Source organism: Lepus europaeus, chromosome 20 (assembly GCF_033115175.1).
Source record: "Lepus europaeus isolate LE1 chromosome 20, mLepTim1.pri, whole genome shotgun sequence".
In the NCBI taxonomy this organism is placed as follows: domain Eukaryota; kingdom Metazoa; phylum Chordata; class Mammalia; order Lagomorpha; family Leporidae; genus Lepus; species Lepus europaeus.
This window is the reverse complement of record NC_084846.1, coordinates 2,684,978-2,703,901: the sequence shown is the minus strand read 5'-3', so window position 1 is coordinate 2,703,901 and position 18,924 is coordinate 2,684,978. Positions and strand designations below refer to the sequence as shown.

Here is an 18,924-nt window from a genome sequence, read left to right as displayed (position 1 = left end):
TGGCATTGAGAGGCACTGGGAAGGACCGGATATGGCGATGGGAAGACAAAGGAGTGGGGGAAAAGGAAAAAATCATGGAGAGCGAGAGCATGCCGGGAGAGAAAGCAAGAGCAGAGGACAAAACGGGGACTGGAAACAGAGACCAAGGCAGGCTCTTCCTGTCCACTAACGCTCCCCGAAGACCAAAGCCGCCCTTCTGCAATGGCCGTAGCAACTCAGATGAGAAGTGGAAAACAAGCAGGATGTGCGTGGAAAACAAGGTTGCAGCATCAGTGGCCGAAAGGCAAGGTACACAGACAGCGGTGACCCTGGGGGAGCCGCCTGGCTTTATCAGCTCCTTCCCCGTTACCCAGTAGCCCAGACCCCTGGCTTGGCGCTAGGTCAGGGGGGCAGGCCAGGCCAGCCAGGTAAGGGTCATGGCACCCAGGGGAGAATGCAGCCTTACCTTGTCCAGGTAGATGATGAGAGTGTTCTTGTTGGAGAAGGCCTTGTTCAGTTCATACTTGGAGATGTATCTGTCCACACCAGTGCTCAGCTGTGGAAAGACAGGAGCGGGGCTTGGGAAAAAAAATCCCTCCCTGGGCCCCTTCTGGCCCCGCTGCCAAACCCCAGACTCCCCCGAGCCAGCCCCCTGAGCCCTGTGGACCAGGTTGAGGTCATCTGTGTCAGGGACGAAGCCGGTCATCATGGATATGTCCAGGATAGACATGGTGGCATCCTCGTCTCCCAGGTACCTGAACAGGGAAGGGAGAAAGGTGTGGGTCCTGGGGCGGGGTTGGCCACACCCTTGGGAGGCAGAGCTCGGGAGAAACTCGGCTGTCAGCCTGAGTTGGGCTCAGATCGCTCTCTGCTGCCTGCTCGCCACGTGATCCTCCCTCTGCGGCTGTTCCACCAGCCACTGCACATCGCAAGTTATGGCAACAGAAGGCAAGCGTCGTCCCTACTGCAGAGCTCTCCAAAGGTGACTGACAAGGGAAAACCCAGTGAAGTCAAAGCACCTTTAAAGGCACAGCTGTCGGGAAACACTCATCATTCTGTATTTTCCATCGCCCTATGCCTTCATAGCTGGCAGGAGGGCTGCGAGGGAAGAATGCGAAGGTCGTAGAAGCGTCTAGAATCTCCTTCATGGACGGTTCAGATTCCTTTGCACGGCCTCGGCTTACCCTCAGGGCTACAGTCTCAGAGCGCCGCACAAAGCAGACTGCTCTGCCGTGTAGCGGATACGGTCGCGTGTCACTCATCTGTTACGTTCGGCGTGCGAACCTGTCAGAGTGCGCCGTCACAGAGCTACGTGGGATGGCCTCCTGCACACCCCGGGGATACGGCACAGCTTACAGCTCCCCGGCTACAGTCTGGGCAGCGTGCCATGGTCCTGAGCATCGCGGGCCATCGTGATGCGACAGGAAGCTGTCGCTAGCGAGACAGGCGTGTTGACAGCAGCAGCACCTCCAGCACCACTAACACATCGCACTGTGACTTCACTGGGTGACAGGAAGTCATCACTGGGTGACAGGAAGTCATCACGGGGTGACAGGAAGTGCTCACTGGGTGACAGGAAGTGCTCACTTCTGGAACCACCTAGTGGTTATGATGGTAAGCCATCGCACACGGGACCCGCCACGGCTGCTGACCAATACGCCGTGACGATTATTCTTAGGCCAGTCCTGAGAGGCAACTCAGAAAGCACGCGGCTCCCAGTCGTAAAAAGTCTCGCTAGAGACGGAGCGATGGCCAGGGTGGACCCCAACCACCAGGCGTCTCACCTGGTGCAGATGTCCAGGATCATTGTGCTCTTAGCATCCTGCGGCTTCTTCACTAGAAACACAAGAGACAGACTATGGGCGGGGGCGTCCCTGGGTCCTGGTTCACAAGGCATGGTGGGGAGGGCTGGGCAGACATTAGCACACACACTGGGGAAGGGTGACAGACAGGGCCTTTGTTCCTTCTACCTGTCTCAGGGGCTGGTCTTATGTTGACCCTGAGGTCAAACTTCTTGCAGGTGACTTTGCCTTTGACCTTGGCGTAGTAGGTTGTCACCACCTGGCGAGATGAGGGGTGGGGAGACAAAGCGTCTGCCTGTGGGCCTTGGGCCCCTGAGGGCAGGAGAGGGGAGGGCCCTCCGGGGCACAGGGGCTGCAAAGGCAGGAGTGAGCCCATCTTCCTTACCGACAAGGTGCCTTGGCCTTTCCCTTGAGCTGTTAGCGTGAAACCCTGGTTTTCCTTGGTCTGCAGAGAGAGGGGAGCGAGAAGAGGGGCCACTGGGGTGCAGGCCTTGCCCTGGCTGGTGCGGTCACCTGTCCTGCCCAGTGACTCTGGGCAGAGTCTGGCTAGGGTGGCAGGTGCGAGGAGGGAGGCCTGGACTGGGGACTGTACCTCTTCTGACCGCAGGAGGCTGGCGGATTCCCAGATGATGCGGTGCTTGACTGGGGAGCTGCGGCTGGGCAGCTGGATGGACACCACCATGTTCAAGTCCTTGTGGTCAGGCACATCGGTTTGGTATTGGGCCAGAGCCTGGAACACCATGAAGGTGGCCTAGAACCCATGAGGGAGTGTGGTTAGAAGCCAGTGGGGGATGAGAGGTTCAGATCACGGCTGCTCCCCAAAAACATGGCCCAGAATCCAACAGAGAGCGCATGCATGTGGCGGGCAGTTGTTGGATACGGAGAATGCGTTCTGGAATTCTCTGGGTGAGAGGGGGCCACGCCAGGACTTGGTGACAATCAGTTGGTGGCCTAGACCCTTGCAGAGAGCTCAGAGGTAACATTGGATGTCCTTAGACATTGGGGGCGTGTTCTAGAACTCTCCGAGGGCCAGACACTTAGACCAGGGCTTGACGATGGCGAGAACGTGTCCAGAAAGTTCAAGAGTCAGATCGAAGGTTAACGGCGCTGAGAGTGTGGTCTGGACCCACTGACGGGAGAGTCTTAGACCAGGGCCTAGAAAGCACCAAGAATGTACATAGAACCCAATCACGAGAAAACGTAGAAAACTGCAGCCTGGGCACACTGAGCATATGATTTAGAATACGATGGCGTGGGGGCTGGCGCAGCAGGTTAAGCCTCCGCCTGGGGCGCCGGCATCCCATAAGGCCCCCGGTTCAAGTCCTGGCTGCTCCACTTCAGATTCAGCTCCCTGCTAATGGCCCGGAAAATCAGTAGAAGATGGCCCAAGTGCTTGGGCCTCTGTACCCACGTGGGAGACTTGGGAAAAGCTCCTGGCTCCTGGTTTCAGCCTGGCCCAGCTCTGGCTGTTTTGGCCATTTGGGGAGTGACCTAGCAGATGGAAGACCCCTCTCTCTGTAACTCTGCCTCTCAAACAAGTAAATCAATCTTTGAAAAAAATACAAAGGTGTGACTAAGGCTGTGACATGAGAATGGGACCCTGATCCCACCAGGAAGGGTCCAGTGGGTGGTGGGGTGGGGGGCAGAGACCCGGCAGTGTCCTGGAGTAACCACGAGGTTGGTCTGGAACTCACCAGTGAGGCGGGGTGACACTGGGAGGTAAGGAAGCAGAGGTCCGAACCTGGGACACAAGGACATGCCCGCGACGCCAGGAGGGGTGGGGAGGCTCCAGGCGCAGCTGGAACATTCCAAGTGGAGTCTAGAACCCAGCCACGTGCTCCCAGCTAAGGGGAACTCATGTCCCTCCTCCGCTCCCATCACCGTGGCTCAGGGGACAGAACCGCCTCTCTGCGGGGGCCCCTCCCCCGGGGGGGTGCATGAGTCTGCTTGCCTGGGTCGAGCCGTAGCCACCGCCGTAGTATCTCTGCTCGTTCAGCCAGCGCACAACTGGAGGCACCGAATCAAAGTCTCTGAGCAGCAGCAGGGCCAGGAGGGCGTAGGACGTGGCCTCCACGTTGTAGAGCCTCTGACCCGGCTCCTCCCAGCGGTTCTTCTCTGCAAGAAGGCGGCCCCCGGCCCCAGCACTCACTGCTCTGGCCAGCCGGGGGCTGGCTCCGGGGGAGCTCAGAGGAAGACTCATTCTAGACTTCTGGGCGGGCGTTCAGGTGTCCTGGGTGGCGTTCAAGGTCATTGTCTATCTCCTGACTGCTGCCTCGCCCTCTGCCTTCACCAACTCTGTCTGCTTAAAACCGAATGCTTGACGGACACTTACCGAATGAGGGATGCACCTGCTACAAACGGACCTGCTTGTGTGGTTTGCAATGGGCCCATCTCAGACACACACAGCCCAGTTCAGCTTACGACCGTGCATCCCATCCATTCGTCCCCCTGCGGCCCCGCCACGCTGCCCCTTACCTTTGGCTGTGCTCAGGAATTTGTTGAGGAATGCTCCCTGCAGCTTGCCCTGCTGGGCCAGGGCATAGCCAGCGATGGCCACACTGTATGGTCTCTGCAGGTTCATGTAATTGGCTGCAAGGAAGTCCCTTGATTTGTTGATGCTGGCTGCCAGGCTCTGTGAGAAAGAGGGTCACACAGGCCGGTCAAGTGGGCACTGCTGCCAGAGACAGCAGGTGAACGCCATCCGGGAACCAACTCCCAGGCACTAGGATCCTTCCTTTCCTTTGATCTATCTGCTTTGCATCTGTTTTGGAGCTTCTGAGACGTTGTTGCCAACCCAAGCTGCCTTGTTGTTGAGTATCTGTGATGTAGCAGGTGTGGGTCACAACCCAGTGGTGTGCTGGTCAGCGGTTAACAACCAGGTCTCTGGTGGGAGGGTTGGCATAGCCTTGGTTTATAAGGATTGCCAGTTTCTGGGGAGCAAACATTCCCCCCAGGGCCAACATCAGCTACCAGTGTCCCTGAACAAAGGAAAGAGGCACCAAGGAAGTCATTATAGGCTGAGCTGAGACAGACTGAGCACGCCGTGAGAACACCTCTCATGGGAACACCACCATCATCCTCTTCATCATCACCATCATCTCCATCTTCTCCGTCATCCTCATGGCTCACACCTAACCCCATGCCGGTTACACATCCACTCACTCAACCTTCCAACACCCCATGAGATGGAAACACGGATGCTCTGAGAGGCTCAGTGGTCCTTCCAAGCCCAAGCTAGGCAGTAAGCGACAGAGTCAGGATTCCAACCCGGCTTCCTGGGGGTGGAGGAGGATGAGACGTACAGGGCTTGATGACTTCTAGGTGGTAAATACTTCCACTCTGGCTGATGCAGCCTCCACCAGGCCGACACAGACAGACAGACAGACAGAGCTCGTGGTCATGGGAGCGGGTAGCAGAATAACTAGGAAGCGATGAGTTTTGAGTGTGGCATGGAATTTATTTCACGGTAGGTGCAGGTGATGTAATTTTCCCCGCACTCGTTCAGCGACCAGCTTCCTGGGAATTTACCTATTGGCTCTCGCAGGTTGGTTCCACACACTCACGCCTTGGCCCCGTCACTCTGGTCCCACAGCCTGAGGGCCACCCCATTACCACGCTGCTATGTTGTAGCGGAAACCGATCCTTTTGTCTGTCTGTCTGCCTCACCTACATCCTCTCCTGGCTCTCGTAGGCATTTATCCTCTTGCCTTCCACGCATACGGCCACAGCGGAAGCAGCCATCTTTATCCCCTGAGACCCACTTCCTTTCCGCAGCTGATTGGGCCAGATGCAATCACCTGACCCAGGCTGAGCCAATCAGAGTGTCTCCTGGGGAATTTGCATGTGGCTGGTTCCTGCAAGGAAGGCAGCCATAGTCTGCCCGACAGGTTGGATGTCAGGAAAGCTCCACGTTTGGGCAAGAAGGGGGTGAAAGACCCAGAGGGAAGGAGCAAAGCCTCTTGGTACAGTCCCTCAGGCCACCTTCTTCTGTGCCCTCGACAGATCCTTGGACCCACATCTCCCGCTGGGGTCACACATGTGTCATATCTGGGATGACTTTGGGAGTCTTAGAACCTTATTCCTATCTCACAGATGCACACACTGAGGCCTAAGGGGGGAAGTGCCTGAACAGCAGGATCTGTCTGACCCCATAGCCCTGGCTAGATTCCCCTCCCTCTCATGAAATTTTCTCAGATTTGCAAGGTTAGAACCAGAAACACCCCCCTCCCCCCAGTCCGCCTTGGGTATCCGAGTCAGTGGCTCTGGCTTTGTTTCTCTCTTCATTGCCCCGCTCCCCTCCCTCTCTTTCCTGGGGTGCCAACGTGGGGCAAGCAGCTGGGATGATGGGGAGCTCCTGGGGTTCCCCCCTCGGAAAGCTACAAGTTAGCCCACTCTCCCAAGCCCAGGACAAAGCAATCGAGTGACTCTGAGCTTCCTGCTTCAGGAGCGAAACCAGAGGTAGAGGGGCCAGCAGGGAACCACCAGGGCCCTGTCAGTTCCTGTCTGGGGCCCGGGACCCCCTTGAACGTCTCCTGGAAGATGCCTTGGCCGGAGGCCATCGCCTTAGGTGTTACTTTCCTCGGGAATTAATGTCCTGAGTTTTCTCCAAGCAGGAACGCAAAAGCACTGATCACGGACGGGCGATGTGCCAAGTCCTCAGGCTAACGTGCCTTTTGGGAACGAGCTCAAAGCTCTCGGCAAACAGCAAAGCAGCCCACAAGGAGCCCTCAGCTTCTCTCATCTGTGAACCGGGGTTCACACGAATCCGTCATCTCCGGGGAGGTTACACGGAGCTCCCGGATGGGGGTCTTGGGTAAGCGCTCTGTGAGCGTTAGGTGCTATCAGAGTGACCACGGTGGCTGTTGTGGCCCCTGGGGAGGGCTGGAAACACCTTGAGGGTGACATCTGGATGGGCCCCAGCTGGGGCAGGGCAGGGTGCGGGGACAAGGCGGGGGACACTCACGTTGACTTGCTCCTCGCAAATCTCTCTAGCCTCCTGCAGGGCGATGAGAACGAAGGCGGTGAGGGATGCTTCCTTCTCGGCAGAGTTCCGCTGGCCACCCTGGGATGGGGAGCAGGAAGCAAGGTGGGGGTCACCAAGGAGTCCACATGTGACAGTCACCCCCAGTGCGGAGCCAGGAGGTCTGGGCAGGGCCGGGCCTCTTCCTGGTGTCCGAGCGCACAGAAGGGGAAACGTTTCTGTATTAGGGACTGTCTCTGTAATGAGAAACCTTCAAACGCTATGTAGGAAAAGATCATGGTGAGAATACGAGCCAGGCAGGGAGGTCAAGAAAGATACCCCTGGGGCATCTGTATAGCTGAAGCACGACTGGAGAGTAGGAGTTGATTCTTTCCGATAGCAGCAGGAGGAGCAGGTGCAAAGGCCCCAGGGCCTCCAATGTGGGATTCAGGATCCTTACCCAGCATCACAGCCACCCAGCTAAATGCCCACCCCTAGAAGGTGCGTTTCTAACACGTTTATGCTGCTGCTGGTGGTGGCCCAAAGACACCAGCTACTCCAAGGAGGTCCTTGTTTAGGAGTCAAGGGAGCTATGGGACTTCCTAAGGAGTGACTCAAGCAGATTCAAAAAAAGCTGCCCCAGCGGCTCTGGGGTGACAGCTGGGGTAGGGGGGTGGGAGGCCTGCAGGGTCTCCTGGCCCGGGAGATGGGGGGAAGGGGAGAGCTTTGAACACCCGGGCAGCAGGAGTAGGAGATGGATTTGGATGTGAGGGAGGGTCTCCGGGCACGGACGGCACCTGCACTGGCATGAACGAAACCCTTAACAATTTCTGAATGAGGGGACCGTGCGTTTTCTCTCTGCCCTGGGCTGCACAGGCCTCTGGCGTTGGTGACATGGGCATGACCACCTGGGGCCATGTGTCTCTCTGCCCTCCCTCCCACTCTGGGCAGGGGGGAGATAGCGGCGTCTTCCTCCGCCTGGCCACACCCAGCAGCCCTCTGCCTACTCTGCCCGCGGCCCCGGCCTCTCACAATCATTTCTTGGTGTATCACGGGTGCGTCCTCCTGGAAGACCCCATCCGGCTTCTGCTTCTCCATGATCAGCCACTTCACGGCCCCACACAGGACCTGGGAGTCGATGGCGATGAGGTTGACGGCCAGAGAGAAGACCTTGACCACATAGGCGGTCAGCCTGGGGGTGGACACTGGGAGTGAGCCTGTGGGCTCCGGGCTACACGCTCGGTCAGCTACAAGAGGCCGGGCCTGGCCCTTCCTGGGACCCAGCTGGTGCATGCAGTCAGCGTCTAATGACGCTCAGGGATCCGAGGAGTCCTAGACCACTCCCCCATCCGCCCCGACTGCCTGGGGCCAGGGAGGGGCAAGACCAGGCCGGCCCAGAGCCTCACCAGGTGCTGGGTGCCCTGTTCAGGAAGGCTGCATAGGCCGAGTTGGGTTGCTTGAAGGCCAGCTGCTGGGTATAGCCTGCAGGGGAGAGGGGGACCCCAAGGAGGGGCACAGCCTGAGCACAGGAGGTGGCTGCTGTGGGCTCACCAGGGGGGCACAGGGGTGCTGCTGGGGGTGGGAGAGAGAAGGGGAGGGGGGACCAGATTCCCAGGGGAACAAGAGAACCGGAGGGGTCTGGGGGTGTCAGTGGAGAGGGATCTCAGAGACGGCGAGGGGCTTAGAGAGAGGACAGGGCTTTGGAGAGGGAAGGGGAGTTGGGGGGATGGGGGACCAGAGGAGTGGGAGGAGCTCTTAGAGGAAGGGTGTGGCCTTGACAAGAGTCTCAAGGGGGAGGGATCTCAGGGAGGAGGGGCCCCAGGGGAGGAATCTCAGAGGATGTGGGGTCTCAAGCGAGGGGTCTGGCCTAGGAGGGGCACAGCAGGGTGGGGTCTCAGGGGAGGAGGGTCCTGAGGGAGGAGGGGCAGGGTGGAGCAGGGGCTTGGTGGGGCGGGGTCCTGGGGGAGGAGGGGCTTGGTGGGGCAGGGTCTTGGGGGAGGAGGGGCACAGCGGGGTGGGGTCTCAGGGGGGGAGGGGTCCTGGGGGAGGAGCTCGGTGGGGCAGGATCTCAGTGGGGTGGGGTCCTGGGGGAGGAGGAGCTTGGTGGGGCGGGGTCCTGGGGGAGGGGCTCGGCGGGGCGGGGTCCTGGGGGAGGAGGCGTTCGGTGGGGCCGGGTCTCGGGGGAGAAGGAGTCCTGGGGGAGGAGGGGTCCTGGGGGAGGAGGGGCTCGGCGGGGCGGGGTCTTGGGGGAGGAGGCGTTCGGTGGGGCTGGGTCTTGGGGGAGGAGAGGTTCGGTGGGGCGGGGTCTTGGGGGAGGAGGCGTTCGGTGGGGCTGGGTCTTGGGGGAGGAGAGGTTCGGTGGGGCGGGGTCTTGGGGGAGGAGGCGTTCGGTGGGGCAGGGTCCTGGGGGGGAGGGGCTTGGCGGGGCGGGGTCTTGGGGGAGGAGAGGTTCGGTGGGGCGGGGTCTCGGGGGAGAAGGAGTCCTGGGGGAGGAGGGGTCCTGTGGGAGGAGGGGCTTGGCGGGGCGGGTCCTGGGGGGAGGGGCTAGCGGGGCGGGGTCTGCGGGCGGCGCCCACCTTTCTTGATGAGCTCCAGCGCCTCCTGCCGCTTCTCCAGGGAGAACTTGTCCCACTGCTCGGTGTGGTCCAGGTAGTGCACGGCGATGACCGTGGGCGTCATGGCGATCATGTTCTGCTCCCCGCAGCCGGACGGCGTCACGATGAGGTGCTTCAGCCGCTCGCCGTCGATGGCGTCCTCCGTCATCTGGGCCACGGGGGTCCCTGCAGCCGGGCGGGGCGACCCCTGGGGGTGAGGAGGGACCCAAGGGGCGAGGGCAGGTGCGGGCTGGGAGGATGTGAGGATGTGACTGGGGGAGGGAGGGAGGGAGGGGTCTGCCTTTGGGGGTCGGGGGCTCTGGTTCACAGTGAACCCTCCTCTTCTAGCCTCCCGTCTCACCGGAGGAAAAATAATTCTAATAACAAGAGCCACAAACACCAACAACGGGTCTTCAAAAAGTTCAGGGAAACCTGAACTTAAAAATTTTGGGACGGAGTGTTTTGACCCAGCGGTTAAGATGCCCACAGCGCACCCAGGTGTGACACCCAGCTGCCTGCCGATGCACACCCTGGGAGGCAGCAGGGGACGGCTGCCCTCGGGTCCCTGCCACCCATGAGGGAGGCCTGCAGGCAGTCTCTAGCTCCTGGCTTCTGCCTTTGCCCTGTCCTGATGGGGTGAGCGTTTGGGGAGTGAACCAGCAGATGTAGCTCTTTGTCTCTCATAGAAGAAATCAGATGAGCTTGTTTTGGTGCAAAAAAAAAAAGTCTTTGAAAATGCACACTCCTCTGGAAGTTTCCAGAGAGCAGGTCCAAGAGGGGCTGCTCTGATGTGGAGGGGTGGTGAGGCACCAATGCAAGGAGAGGGAGTTCAACCCCTTCCTGGGGGGTGGGGCTCCCGGCTCCCGGCTCGCTGCCCGCCCCCCCCCCCTCCCGGGAGCTCAGCGCATCTCACCTTGCAGGAGGATTTTGGTCTCGGACTCGGTCCCTGGGACTTGGTCGCTGACATCCGCCGGAGGGATTTCCTCTTTCTGGACGCCCCCTACCGGGCAAGCGAGAGGCCTGAAGGTGGCCGGCCACCATGCCCAGGCTTCCCCCACAAGGAGAGAGACCCACACGCCACCCGCCCTCCTCCTGCCCCACCCTCCTCTCGCCCCACCACGCCCAGGCTTCCCCCACAAGGAGAGAGCCGCACAGGCCACCCGCCCTCCTCCTGCCCCACCACGCCCAGGGCCGGCCTCGCCCCCTCTCCTGCAGCTCACCCACCTTGGCCAAGGTTCTCTGGGTCCAGGGTTCGAACGGCCACAGTTTTGTTGATTGGCATTCCTTCAGGCTACTCAGCGTTGGGAAAGGGGAGAGGGAGGGGACATGGAAGGACACACAGAGGGTCAGCGGGGCACTGTTCTGCAGTCACCCTGGCTCAGGTGTCGGGGCCTCTGACCTGGCTCATCACTCCTGTAGCTGTGTGACTCGGGGCCAGTTACTTAACCCCTCTGTGCCTTGTTTTCTTCCTTTGTAAGGAAAAAGTGGGGGCTGGCATTGTGGTGCAGCAAGTTAAGCTGCTTCCTGTGGCTCTGCATCCCATACAGGCGCCGGTTCGAGCCCCGGCTGCTCCACTTCCAATCCAGTTCCCTGCTAATGCGCCTGGGACAGCAGTGGAAGATGATCCAATGCTTGGGCCCCTGCACCCACGTGGGAGACCTGGATGGAGTTTCTGGTCCTGGCCTGGCTGGTGCAGCCATTTGGGGAATGAACCAGGGGATGGAAAATCTCTCTTTCTGCATCTCTCTCTGTAACTCTGCTCTCTGCCTTTCAAATAAATAAATAAATAAATACACCTCTGAAAAAATAATTGAAGACGTGGTACACAAGCATCTGTGTCACACTGTGGTTGTGCAAATCCACCGCCAGGTGACAGTGAATAATGAAATAATAAAGGCTTTTGAAATGCTGCTGCTTGGTCAGAGGCTCGGCCTGCTTAACTCAAACCTCACAGCAAACAGTGGGGAGGGTGCTGCTCTAATCACTCCCATTTTGTTTACGATTTAGGTAGAGACACCGATATGCCACTTTAGAAGGTGGTCCTATGTGTAGCTGTAGGGGCCGGTGCTGTGGTGCAGTGGGTTAAAGGCCCAGCCTGCAGCGCTGGCATCACATATGGGCGCCGGTTCTAGTCCCAGCTGCTCCTCTTCCAATCCAGCTCTCTGCCATGGCCTGGGAAAGCAGTAGAAGACGGCCCAAGTGCTTGGGCCCCTGCACCCGTGTGGGAGACCTGGAAGAAGCTCCTGGCTCCTGGCTTCGGATCATCTCAGCTCAGCTCTGGCCATTGTGGTCATTTGGGGAGTGAACCAGTGGAACGGAGGACCTCTCTCTCTCTCTCTCTGTCTCTGTCTCTATCTAACTCTGCCTTTGAAATCAATAAATTAATTCTTTAAAAAAATGTAGCTGTATTATAAACCATAACAGGGTCAGGTGTTTGTCCAAGCAGGCAATATGGCTCTTGAGACCCCCGCACCTGTGTCAGGGTCCTGGCCCCGGCTCCCTGCTGAGGCAGACCCTGGGGGGCAGCGGTGATGGCTCAAGTGCTCGGGTCCCTGGTGCCGACATGGGAGACCCGGATGGAGCTCCTGGCTCCTGGCTCTGGCCCCAGCTGGGCGCCATGGTGGGCATTTGGGGAATGAAATAACAGAAGTCAACAAGTCATGTATGGGAAAAAACTACTGTGCTGAATTACTTTGCTCTCAACTGCCGAGGTTGTTAGTGTTCCTAAAATTCTGCACCAGGGGCATGTCCTCTGCCTTAGTCTAACCCGAGCTCTGCTTTCTGGAACTTCTATATTTCCCAGGTGGGACACTGTGATTCCTAATGTCCTAGAGCCCGAGTCTCCCACCTCTGGCACTGCTGTGCGGTGGGTCAAGGCACTTCTTACAATGCTGGCACCTTGTGTAGGAGCACCAGTTCCAAGTCCCAGCTCTGCTCCACTAATGCACCTGGAAGCAGCAGGTGATGGCCCAAGTGCTTGGGGCTCCTGCCACCCATGGCCGGGAGAGTTCATGGGGGAGTCCAGGATGGAGCTCCTGGCTCCTGGATTTCACCTGGTCCAGACTTGGCTGTTGCAGCCATTTAGGAGAGTGAACCAGCAGGTGGGAGCTATCTATCTATCTATCTACCCATCATCTATTTATCTATCTACCTATTTATCTACTATCTATCTATCTATATCTATCTATCAACCTATTTATCTATCATCTAGCATCTATCTAGTATCTATCTATCTATCTATCATCTACCTATCATTATTTCTATCTCCCTTACCCTTTCTCTATCGCTCTACCTTTCAAGCAAATAAATCTTTTTTAAAGACGTATCCATGTACTTGAGAGGTAGAGTTACAGACACAGAGAGGGAAAGACAGAGACAAAGATCTTCCATCTGCTGGTTCACTCCCCAATTGGCCACAACAGCCAGAGCTGGGCCCATTGGAAGCCAGGAGCCAGGAGCTTCTTCCAGGTCTCCCATGTGGGTTGCAGGGGCCCAAGCACTCGGGCCATCTTCTACTGCTTTCCCAGGCCATAAGCTGAGAGCTGGATGGGAAGTGGAGCAGCGGGGACACAAACTGGCGCCCATATGGGATGCCGGCGCTGCAGGTAGAGGCTTAGCCCACTACGCCACAGCGCGGGGCCCTCAGGCAAACACATCTGTGAAGACGAAGCAGCACACCGGCCGGGTGCTTTCCTTGAAGGAGCAGGGGCCACAGACGCCCCCCGAGGACTCACCACGACCTTCAGGGTCTTCTTGACACCGTCGCTGATGAAGCGGTTGTAGACGGCAGCCTTGACTTCCACCTCCTGCAGGCCGATCTTGAGAGGCACGAGGACGTAGGGGATGGGCAGCGAGGACTTGGGCGGGATGGTCACAGTCTGCTGGTGGTTCTTCTTGGCGGTGGCCAGGCTGCAGAAGGTTGGGTTGTAGAGCAGTTCCACTCGCACCTGCCAGACAGAGAGAGGCGGGGCGCGTCGTGCGGCAGGGCTGTGTGCTGTGGACGCCCAGCCCACCTGCCCGGGGCCTCTGCCGCCTGCCCACACACCTTGAGGGAGTCGGACTCCCGGTAGTTGTAGAGGACGGCGCGGACTTCCACCTGCTCGTTGCGCACCACGGAGTAGGGCAGCCGCAGGTCGATGAAGAAGTCCTGCATCACCGTGACCTCGTAGGGGTCGGCCACGCAGATCCCTGCTCAGGCAGAGACCGGAGGGGTGTCAAGGGCAGGGGGCGCCTTGGTTGCAAGCGCTTAGTTTGAGAAATTGTGTGGGGCCGCCGCGCTGTGGCATAGCGGGTAAAGCCGCAGCCTGCAGTGCCAGCATCCGATATGGGTGCCGGTTCAAGTCCCAGCTGCTCCACTTCTAATCCAGCTCTCTGCTATGGCCTGGGAAAGCAGTGGATGATGGCCCAAGTGCTTGGGCCCCTGCACCTGCCTGGGAGACCAGGATGGAGCTCCTGGCTCCTGGCTTTGGCCTGGTCCAGCCCTGTCCATTGCAGCTATTTGGAGAGTGAACCAGTGGGTGAAGATCTCTCTCTCTCTCTCTCTCTCTCTCTCTCTCTGTAACTCTGCTTTTCAAATAAATAAAATAAATCTTTTAAAAAAACTTGGGGTTGGGGCCGGCACAGTGGGTTAATGCCCTGGCCTGAAGTGCCGGCATCCCATATGGGCACTGGTTCTAGTCCCAGCTGCTCCTCTTCCGATCCAGCTCTCTGCTGTGGCCTGGAATAGCAGTGGAAGATGGCTCAAGTCCTTGGGCCCCTGCATCTGCATGGGAGACCCAGAAGAAACTCCTGGCTCCTGGCTTCGGATGAGCTCAGCTCCGGCCGTTGCGGCCATCTGGGGAGTGAACCAGAAGATGGAAGACCTCTCTCTCTATCTCTCTTTCTCTCTCTCTGTAACTCTTTCAAATAAATAAAATAAATCTAAAAACAAAAACAAAAACAAAAAACCCTACCACATTTGGAGACCATGTCCCCCAGAGTCTGGCCTCTGAGGCCGTCACCTTCGCTCACCTTTCTTGTCGGACAAGCTCACGGCCAGGATCTCCCAGGTGGTGATGGAGTCTTTCAAAAACACGTTCATGATCTTAGTGGAGATTCTGCAGGGGAGAGGGGGACGAGCTAGCAGGTGGAGGGGCGGGGCTTGGAGAGGGCACCATGGGTAACCCAGGCATTCTCTAGGTGGGCTGTGCAGGGGAGAGGGGGACGAGCTAGCAGGTGGAGGGACGGGGCTTGGAGAGGGCACCATGGGTAACCCAGGCATTCTCTAGGTGGGCTGTGCAGGGGAGAGGGATTCTAGATGAGACAGGAGGCTTCAGGAGATCTCGGACAGTCTCCTCCCCCATCAGTGTCTCCTCCCCCCTCAGACTGGGACCTCCTCTGCCCTCAGAGTGGAGTATCGCAGCCTCACCCATTTTTCGCGGGTTCTTTGAACTCGTCGATGGTCCACAGCCAGCTCTCCGGGAAGTGGCTTCGGGAGACGATGTCTTCCTCCGGGATTATGTCCTCATCCAGGTCACCTGAGGGTCAGAGGTGGGTTCAGAGCAGACCCCAGCCCTGGCTGCCCCCAGAGGTGACTTCCTTGGGACAGAGCCCCTCCAGGGCTGACCCCAGGGACGGCTGCCTCTGGGAGCCCCCGGGGCTGGGGTCGTGGCGCAGCAGGTGAGGCTGCTGCCCACAACCCTGGCAGCCCCTGTAAGCGCCAGTTCAGGTCCCGGCTGCTCCACTTCTGATCCAGCTCCCGCTGACGGCCTGGGAAGGCAGTGGAAGATGGCCCACGTCCTTGGGCCCCTGCACCCATGTGGGAGACCTGGATGGAATTCTCGGCTGCTGGCTTCAGGCTGGCCTAGCCCTGACCATTGTGGCCACGTGGGGAGTGAATCAGCGGGTGAAAGCTCTCTCTTTCTCTCTGCCTTCCAAACACATCTTCTAAAAACAACTAATTAGGGATTTTGTTTTACAACTATGTTGATCCAAAGATAGAATGCAGGCTGGGCAACTGTCATTTTTCCCACTTGGATTTCCAGCAAAACGGAGACTTTTTCATGGCCCCTGGGCACCTGCTCACTCTGACAGGCTCTGCCAGTCCCGAGGGCCAGCAGGTGCACTGAGGGCATCCCCCGCCCTGCAGGAGACCTGTGAGGAGGAGGTGACCTCTAGAGTGTGGCTGGACACCGACAGCAAGTCCGGCCGGGCTGTCCTCACACACGACAGACAGCCGGGGCTCTGGGGCTCCTTAGCAACAGGGGAGGTGGGACTCCATAGGGTTAGCAATCCACCTGTATTCCAGAACACTCCATGCAAACGTATGGACAATGAAGCCCTTCTTTGAATCACCATTGGCTAAAGAAATTACACAATGCTGGGGGAAATCATGTTCCCGTGGACACAGTCCCATCCCGATAGGCCAGAGGCTTTGTGAACTTCTCTCCGAAGCCCTCAGACTGTCTCCTTCGGGTGAGAGAGAGGGCTTCAGATTTACTTAAAGAGAGCTTATGGCAAGAGACATTTGTCTCTGCGTTGTGAGCGTGTTTCTGGCCCAGGGTGTGACGTCACGAGTGTGTATGTGCTTTGTGTGATTCAGAACCGGATGAATGGGTGAATGGGTGAATGGGTGAGCACGTGTGGGCAGCGCTCGCTGGAGGCAACATGGCGTGGCTTCCTCTGCTGTGGGCTCGCCACCCATGGCGGCCTCCCCACAGGCAGCCCACCGGCTGCAAACTCCACGCTGACTCGGGCTGGGCGGGAAACACTGCTGTCTCCCTCATCAGACTAGGTTTCTCCTCCCTCAGACCTGAATCACCTGGCTTCTCCTACCTTCAAAGGTCTCTTCCTCCATCAGACAGGAGTGTCCTCCCCCCTCAGACAGGGGCTTCCTCCCCCTTCAGGCAGGGACCTTCTCTCTGAGACAGGATCTTTCTACCTGCCTCCCCCCAGACTGTGGCCTCCTCCCTCAGACAGGAACCCCCTCTCCCCTCAGACTGTGGCCTCCTCCCTCAGTCAGGGACCCACTCCCCCCTCAGATAGGGGCCTACCCCCCACCCCCAGACAGGGACCTTCTTCTCCCTCAGACAGGATCCCCTCCCCCCTCAGACTGTGGCCTCCTCCCTCAGTCAGGGACCCACTTCCCCCTCAGGTAGGGGCCTACCCCCTAGACAGGGACCTCCTCCCTCGGACAGGAACCCCCTCCCCCCTCAGTCAAGGACCTTTTCCCTGAGAAAAGATCTTTCTGCTTGCCCCCCCCCCCCACCAGACTGTGGCCTCCTCACTCAGACAAGCACCCCCTCCTCCCTCATACTGTGGCCTCCTCCCTCAAACAGGGACCCCCCTTTCCCCCTCAGACTGTGGCCTCCTCCCTCAGACAGGAACCCCCTCCCCCCTCAGTCAAGGACCTTCTCCCTGAGACAGGATCTTTCTTCTCGCCCCCCCCCCCTTGGCCAGACTGTGGCCTCCTCCCTCAGACAGGGACCCCCTCCTCCCTCAGACTGTGGCCTCCTCCCCCAGACAGGGACCCCCTCCTCCCTCAGACTGTGGCCTCCTCCCTCAGACAGGGACCCCCTCCTCCCTCAGACTGTGGCCTCCCCCCTCAGACAGGGACCCTCCCCCTCAGACAGGGACGCGCCGCCCCGGCTGGGGCCACTCACTCCTGGCCAGGCCCAGGGGCCGGTCGCGCTGGTGCTGCTCGCGCAGCCGGGCCAGGTAGGTGCAGCAGTCCAGGAAGGCCTGCACGCACGCCGGGCCCAGGATGACGTAGCGCGCCCTCTGCTCGCACGAGAACTGCATGGGGTTGTCACGCATGCCGTCCTCACAGCACTTGCGCAGCTCCTTGCTGGTGTACTGGCCCACTGCGGGAACAGCGCCCGGGGCGGGCGAGTCAGCGCCTGGAGCAGCAGCCACGCGGGGCGGACTCCCGGGGGGACACCCCAGGGCCCCCACCCCCGCCCCCGCCACGGCTCCTGACTCTCCGCCCTGGGTCTCCATCCTCCCGCCTCGGGCCGGGACCCACCTTTGTCCATCCTCTTCTCCGTGAGCTGCACGGAGCGGCGGCGGCGGGCGGCCGGCTTGGGGCACTCCAGCTCTACGGGGCAAGGCCAAGCACCGGCTAAAGCAAGGCCAGCTGTGTGCCCTCGGCTCCCTCCCCAGGACGGCCGCGGGCAGGGATGGGGAGATTCCCGTCCGCCCGCCGCCCCAAGAGAAGCTGAGGCCCCGAGGAAGCAGCGAGCTCGGAGCTGGAGGCAGGACTTGAACCCGGGTCCCCGCAGTTCCCAGGCCCCGCCCCTCCGCGCGATGGCCGCCTCACCCTTCCTCTGCTCCGTCTGCAGGCCCTTGCTGGTCTTGAAAGCCAGGCCAGCGTCCATGAAGACGCCCGCGTAGTCCTTGCCGCTGCCTGGGGTGCAGCCGATGTCTGCCTTCTCCACCACGTCCCAGATCTGGGGGTGCGGGAGGCCCCGGGCCTCAGCGTCCCCCTTTGATTCGTCTGCGATTCTGCCCCAGCCACGCCCACCCCCACTGCACCCCCACTCCTCACTGCGCCCCTCCCCCGCAGCCCTCTCCAACCAAGTCTGCTCTGTTCCCAATCCCCCACCCCCGCTTGCATTTTCAAACCTATCCCAACCCCATTCCCGGCTCCCCCCTGCACCCGTGGCCGCATCCCGCCAACCCCACTTCTGGTCCCCGGGATCTACAACCTAGCACGTCCACCCTGTCCCCCACCCCACTCGGATGACTGGAGCCACGCCCATCCTGAACCCCCCAGCGTGAGCCCTCGCCTGTCCCCTGGTCTCCACCTCCACTTGCGCCCAGGCCACTCCAACCTCAACCCCTGCACCCCCAGCCCGGGAGCCCCCGGGGCCGCGCACCTTGCTCTGAGTGAGTCTGTTCTTCTTGTTCAGCACGAACACGCCCTTGTCCACGGCCACCAGCCCCACTCGCGCCCCGCGGTCACCCTCCAGCTTGAGCATCATCTGCTGCCCGGGCAGGGCCTGCTGGCCATCCCGACCGCCGCCTTTCACCACCAGCTGTGTGCAGGTTGCGGGAGGGAGCAGGTGTCAGCCCCCCGAGGGCCGCCCAGGAGGCAGGAGGTCCCGGGGTGGCTGGGGCAGGGGGGCTCACCGTGCCCACGCACGAGTCCTTGACATCCACCCACACCGAGTCGGCCACCACCTCCCTCTGGCCGCTGGCGCCGGTCAGCGTGTAGTAGGCCACGAGGCGGAAGGAAGGCAGGAAATCCGGGGTGATGGTCAGGGGCAGCACCACCAGGTCCTGGCCCGGCTCGCGCAGCTGGCGGCCTGCCCTCAGCAGCCTGCCCTTGTTCATGATCTGGGGGGACAGGGGAAGCTGCTGTCAGCCCGGGAGGCTGCGAGCCGGCCTTGGGGAGCGAGCGGGAGGGTCCCTGGGGGCCGCCCACCAGGTAGGTGTAGTAGTGGATCTGGGCGTCCAGGCCGCGGTCCGTGCGCAGGTGGAAGTTGACGTGCAGTGACTCCCCGGGCTTGAGCTCCGTGCGCGGCACGGACAGGTGCAGGTAGTTGTTGGAGTTGTGCAGCGTGCTGTAGGCCTGGGCCTGCATGGTCCTGGAGGCCTGCCGAGCCTCGGG

The 18,924-nt window shown here is 60.0% G+C and overlaps 1 protein-coding gene across 1 annotated transcript in view; it reads right to left on the bottom strand.

Annotated features, from left to right (window-relative positions):
* The window catches only part of C3 (complement C3), a 29,373-nt gene that overhangs the window by 4,069 nt on the left and 6,380 nt on the right, over nt 1-18,924 (bottom strand). The window contains 24 exon segments of the mRNA XM_062179436.1: nt 446-535; nt 647-734; nt 1,764-1,815; nt 1,950-2,040; nt 2,167-2,226; nt 2,374-2,532; nt 3,733-3,896; nt 4,257-4,413; nt 6,745-6,843; nt 7,774-7,933; nt 8,148-8,223; nt 9,318-9,521; nt 10,249-10,335; nt 10,560-10,626; nt 13,070-13,282; nt 13,381-13,523; nt 14,346-14,431; nt 14,743-14,851; nt 16,976-17,176; nt 17,338-17,409; nt 17,632-17,761; nt 18,191-18,349; nt 18,444-18,650; nt 18,739-18,923. Of these exon segments, the coding sequence (XP_062035420.1) occupies nt 446-535; nt 647-734; nt 1,764-1,815; nt 1,950-2,040; nt 2,167-2,226; nt 2,374-2,532; nt 3,733-3,896; nt 4,257-4,413; nt 6,745-6,843; nt 7,774-7,933; nt 8,148-8,223; nt 9,318-9,521; nt 10,249-10,335; nt 10,560-10,626; nt 13,070-13,282; nt 13,381-13,523; nt 14,346-14,431; nt 14,743-14,851; nt 16,976-17,176; nt 17,338-17,409; nt 17,632-17,761; nt 18,191-18,349; nt 18,444-18,650; nt 18,739-18,923 (3,059 nt within the window).